At 41.0% G+C, this 4,368-nt stretch overlaps 1 protein-coding gene across 1 annotated transcript; it reads right to left on the minus strand.

Moving 5' to 3' along the window:
- Positions 1 to 211: 211 nt before the first annotated feature.
- LOC137853072 (protein GVQW3-like) lies at positions 212 to 1,511 on the minus strand. Its single transcript, XM_068675117.1, has one exon. The coding sequence runs from the start codon at positions 1,252 to 1,254 to the stop codon at positions 769 to 771; it is 486 nt and encodes a 161-aa protein (XP_068531218.1). The 5' UTR covers positions 1,255 to 1,511; the 3' UTR covers positions 212 to 768.
- Positions 1,512 to 4,368: the final 2,857 nt, after the last annotated feature.

Raw genomic sequence — 4,368 nt, forward strand, 5'->3', positions numbered from 1 at the left:
TGTATAGACATTGAGGGTCTTCCCCTCTACAAACTCCAAGGCCCTATTCAAGGCAATTAATTCACCTTTTAGTGACTTTCCATCTACAGTGTCCCAAACGGTCACTGCTTTATGCTGTCCATTTTCCATAAAACTGCTACTATCTGTAAAATACTCAAGGTCTACATTAGCAATCAGCTCATCCTTAAGGTCAGCTCAGCTGGTGTACGTGGTCTGTTCTGAAAGTAGTAGGACTCATTTAAAAAAAAATATATATATATATTTTGAGAATAGAACAAATGATTAGAATTTTTCAAAGTAGCACCCTTCCGCATCTACACACTGCTGCCAACGAGTTTTCCAGTTTTCGTACGCCTCCAGGAATGCCTGGACCGGAATGCTGTTTAGCTGCCTCGTCACGTCGTCTTGAAGCGCCTCTACCGATGCGTGATGCTTCCCCTTGAGCGTCGATTTTATTCTCGGGAATAGAAAAAAATCTGGCGGGGCCAAGTCAGGGCTGTAGGGGGGCTGAAGCAGCGTTGCCACCTTGTGCTGCGCAAGATACTCCACTACGCGGAATGCTGTGTGGCTCGGTGTGTTGTCATGGTGCAACCACCAATTGTTGACGATGGCTGGGCGGACACAAGCAATGCGTTTTCGCAGTCTTGTGAGGACTTCCACATAAAAAACTACATTAACTGTTTGTCCACGTGGTGCAAACTCTTTGTGGATGACTCCATGTCAATCAAAAAAGCAAATGAGCATGGACTTTTGCTTGGATTTGCTCATTCATGCTTTCTTGTGGCGTGGGGAAGCAGGGATGTGCCATACTGTGCTCTGCCGCTTACTCTCCGGGTCGTATTCAAACACCCACGTCTCATCACCAGTCACTACATTGTCCAAAAAGTCAGGCTCCTCATTCACATGATGAAGAAGACCCTGGCAGATTGCTTTCCGGTTGGCCTTTTGCTCCTCTGACAACACTCGCGGCACAAACTTCGCGCACACCTTCCTCATGGCTAAGTTTTCTTTCACCATCTCAAAAACTTGGGTTTGAGGAATGCTCAAGTCATCAGCAATCATTCTGATACTCATCCTGTGATCACGGTTCAGTAAATTTTTCACTTGCGACACATTTTCGTTGGTCTTGCTGGTTGAAGGGTGTCCGGAGCGGTCATCGTCTTCCACTCTTTCCCTACCTTCTCGGAACAGCTTGTGCCACTCAAAAACACCCGATCTACCCATGGCAGCATCACCGTAGGCCTCCTTAATCATGTCAAGAGTCTCTTTGTCCGTTTTACCAAGCTTTACACAAAATTTGATCACATATCACTGCTCCAGTAAATGCTCTATGATTCTCCATGACGAGGCGTTTTGACAGGTGTTCACAGTACAAGCGACCTGCTCTCTTCAACGGCCGACAGCCAACTGCCGATTTTTCCCAGCGTTCCCAATATTCCCCTCCACTGATCCTGTGCGTGCAGACTGCCTCTCATCTGCCCATTCACCCAGGAAAAAGCCAGTCCTACTACTTTCAGAACAGACCCTGTATGCGTGCTCAATAATACCCACACAGTCATGTTGGATTTCTCCTGTCTCCTTGTCTGGAAGAAGCATAGCTGGGTTCAGGGTACTGACCACAGACAGCTTTAGGTCTCCTTGGTCTACTAATACAACTTGCTTTTTAGCTTTTTAGCTTTTTAGGTTTGGGGATAGCCAGTAGTTTCCTTTGGCTTAGCACTTCATGTGGCACAAATACTATCAAAGGTTGTCCCATAGTCAGTTTTTCAGCCTTGTGGACTAGGAACGCAGTCGCTGCTACTGCCCTCAAACAAAATGGCCATCCTTTACTTGTTTTGTCTGGCTGTTTATACAAATAGACCACTGGTCATTTCCAGCTTCCCAACAATTGTGTCATCACTCCTGTTGCCACCTCCCTTCATTCATGAACAAACAATTGGAATAGATTTTCCATGTTTGGCAGCCCTATGCTAACATTAGGGCCCTTTTTGTATCAATGTCATAAAGGCACTAATACACATCATCTTGTCCCATTTTCCTTCCCAATGGCAAAATAACATTCATTACAATACGGTATTATAATTCAAGAATCCATATTCTGGCCATTGCTCCCCATTGTTCAGTTTGTATTGGGGCAGTTCCTGGTTACAGTATTGCCTCATTTTATCCTTTATCCATTTATCCAAAAAAAAAAAAGCTCCCCTTTTTTAGGCTGATTGTAGATCAGTAGAACAAATATGTTTCTCAGACCCTGAGTTTTGTGAGAACAGCATAACAAGAAAGTGCTTGATAACTGACAATTCCATGTCAGAAGATGGAACTATGACAATGGTTTACAAGAGATTATAAATGTGTTATCACCTCATCATTTTGCAATGGGGCAGTAACTCATTTACACTTTAATTCTTAAGAATGATCAAGCTAATTAATTTGTACTTGCCATAGATGACTAGATTGCTTTTTCAGAATAAAATTTCTTAAATATCCATTCTGAGTACTAGAAAATTTAAACATGAATACATTTCTGAAAAAAAAAAAAAAGTGTTCTGCAATAACTAAGCTGCATGTAAAGCAATGCAATTCACACATTACATTCAATCTCAGTTGTACTCTGTAATTTTAAGTAATAAGCATTTAGAAAAAAATCAGTATTTTTTATCTAGAAATCTTATTCCTGTAGCTTTTATACCTATTTTATATAAATTCACCAATGCAGTATTAAAACAATATTACATTATTTATGTGCTGCTATTGATGAGGTAATAATGCAAAATATAAACTGTCCAACATAAATTGGCTAATGTTGTAAAGACAGACAGAACAGAAACAACTTGAAAAATCAAGTGCCACCAGTACCTAGCTACAAAGCTGTCCTAAATATGCTTATCAAAATGCCAGCCTTTCATCCTGGTTTACTGAAACTCATTTTATGTTAATCATTGATGCCTATTTGTGGCTTCAGAAATTTCCACAAATATATCTAGCAGATGATGCAATATAGTTCATCTACAGATTTGTATTGATTGGCTGAGCTAGATTTTTTAATCACAATAAACAATACTATAGGTAAAAGCTTTTATATTCAGTATAACTAATTGGCATTCTGAAATGTAACATTTTTACCTGCAGTAAATGCTATGATGTCTGATGAATAGACTGCCAGTTTGGCAGCCTGATTCATAGCACTTTAGCTAAACAGATGGACTCCCTGTCCAATCAGTAGAGAAAGTAGGTGCCTCTGAAGAACAATTTTAGACAGTCTCAGTGATAGAAACATCCATGGAGTGGTATAACAATTTCAAAGACTGCATGGGGACCCAGACAATAGAAAACACTAAGTATTGAGTGTATTAGAATTAGCATATGGGAAAGTGGAGTAAATTCCTCCTTCCACTCAGAATTTAATGGTGACCTTACTTTAAAGAACAGATGCCTAGCAGTTTGCAATAATTTTCTATGGGCCATTACATCAGCATAGAAAATCCAGTACCTTGACTATATATATTTTTACTCCCATGTCAGGAAAGCATAGAGCAGAGTTAGAGTTACTACTTCACTAATGAATACAGCCAACACAAGGATGGAATGTAACCATTTGTACACCAGTGGCAAAAACATATAATTTCTTGTAAGAAGGATACCGTGTAACATACTTGTAGAAACCTGAGGGGGGGGGGGGAGGGGGGAAAGAAGTTTTGTTTAGAGAATGAAAAGATAAGAACTATGGTGTCCTCATTTCAGTTAGGACAGAACTAATTTTCCTCCTAGTAGCTGGTAGGGTGTTATGTTTTGGCTTAGGATGAGAAAAGTGCTGATAACATGCTGATGTTTCAATTGTTGCAGAGCAATGTTTACACCAAGCCAAGGACTTTTCAGCTTCTCACTCTCTTGTCAGTGGGCAGGCTGGGGGTGAAGCAAGAGCTGGGAGTGGACAGACCCAACTGACCCAAACCAGCCAAAGGGGTATTCCATACCATCTGACATCATGCTAAACAATATATAGGGGTGGCTAGCTAGGGGTGGGGGTGGGGGTTGGCTGCTCGGGGTTAGGCTGAGCATCGGTCATCGGGTGGTGAGCAATTGCATTGTGCATCACTTGTTTCGTACACATTATTATCAGTAGTACTATTATCATCATTATTGTTTGTCGTGGTTTAACCTGTCTGGGTTATCATTATTATTATTGTTATTATTATTATTATTTTCCTGTCTTAATAAACTGTCTTTATCTCAACTCACAGGCTTCACTTTCCCATTTCTTTCCCCCATCCCAGAGAGGGAGGGGGCAAGGTGAGCGAACGGCTGTGTGGTGTTTAGCTGCCGGGTGGATTAAACCACAACAATTGGTAATGTCTTTTTCGATTGGTA

Source organism: Anas acuta, chromosome 3 (genome assembly GCF_963932015.1).
Source record: "Anas acuta chromosome 3, bAnaAcu1.1, whole genome shotgun sequence".
In the NCBI taxonomy this organism is placed as follows: domain Eukaryota; kingdom Metazoa; phylum Chordata; class Aves; order Anseriformes; family Anatidae; genus Anas; species Anas acuta.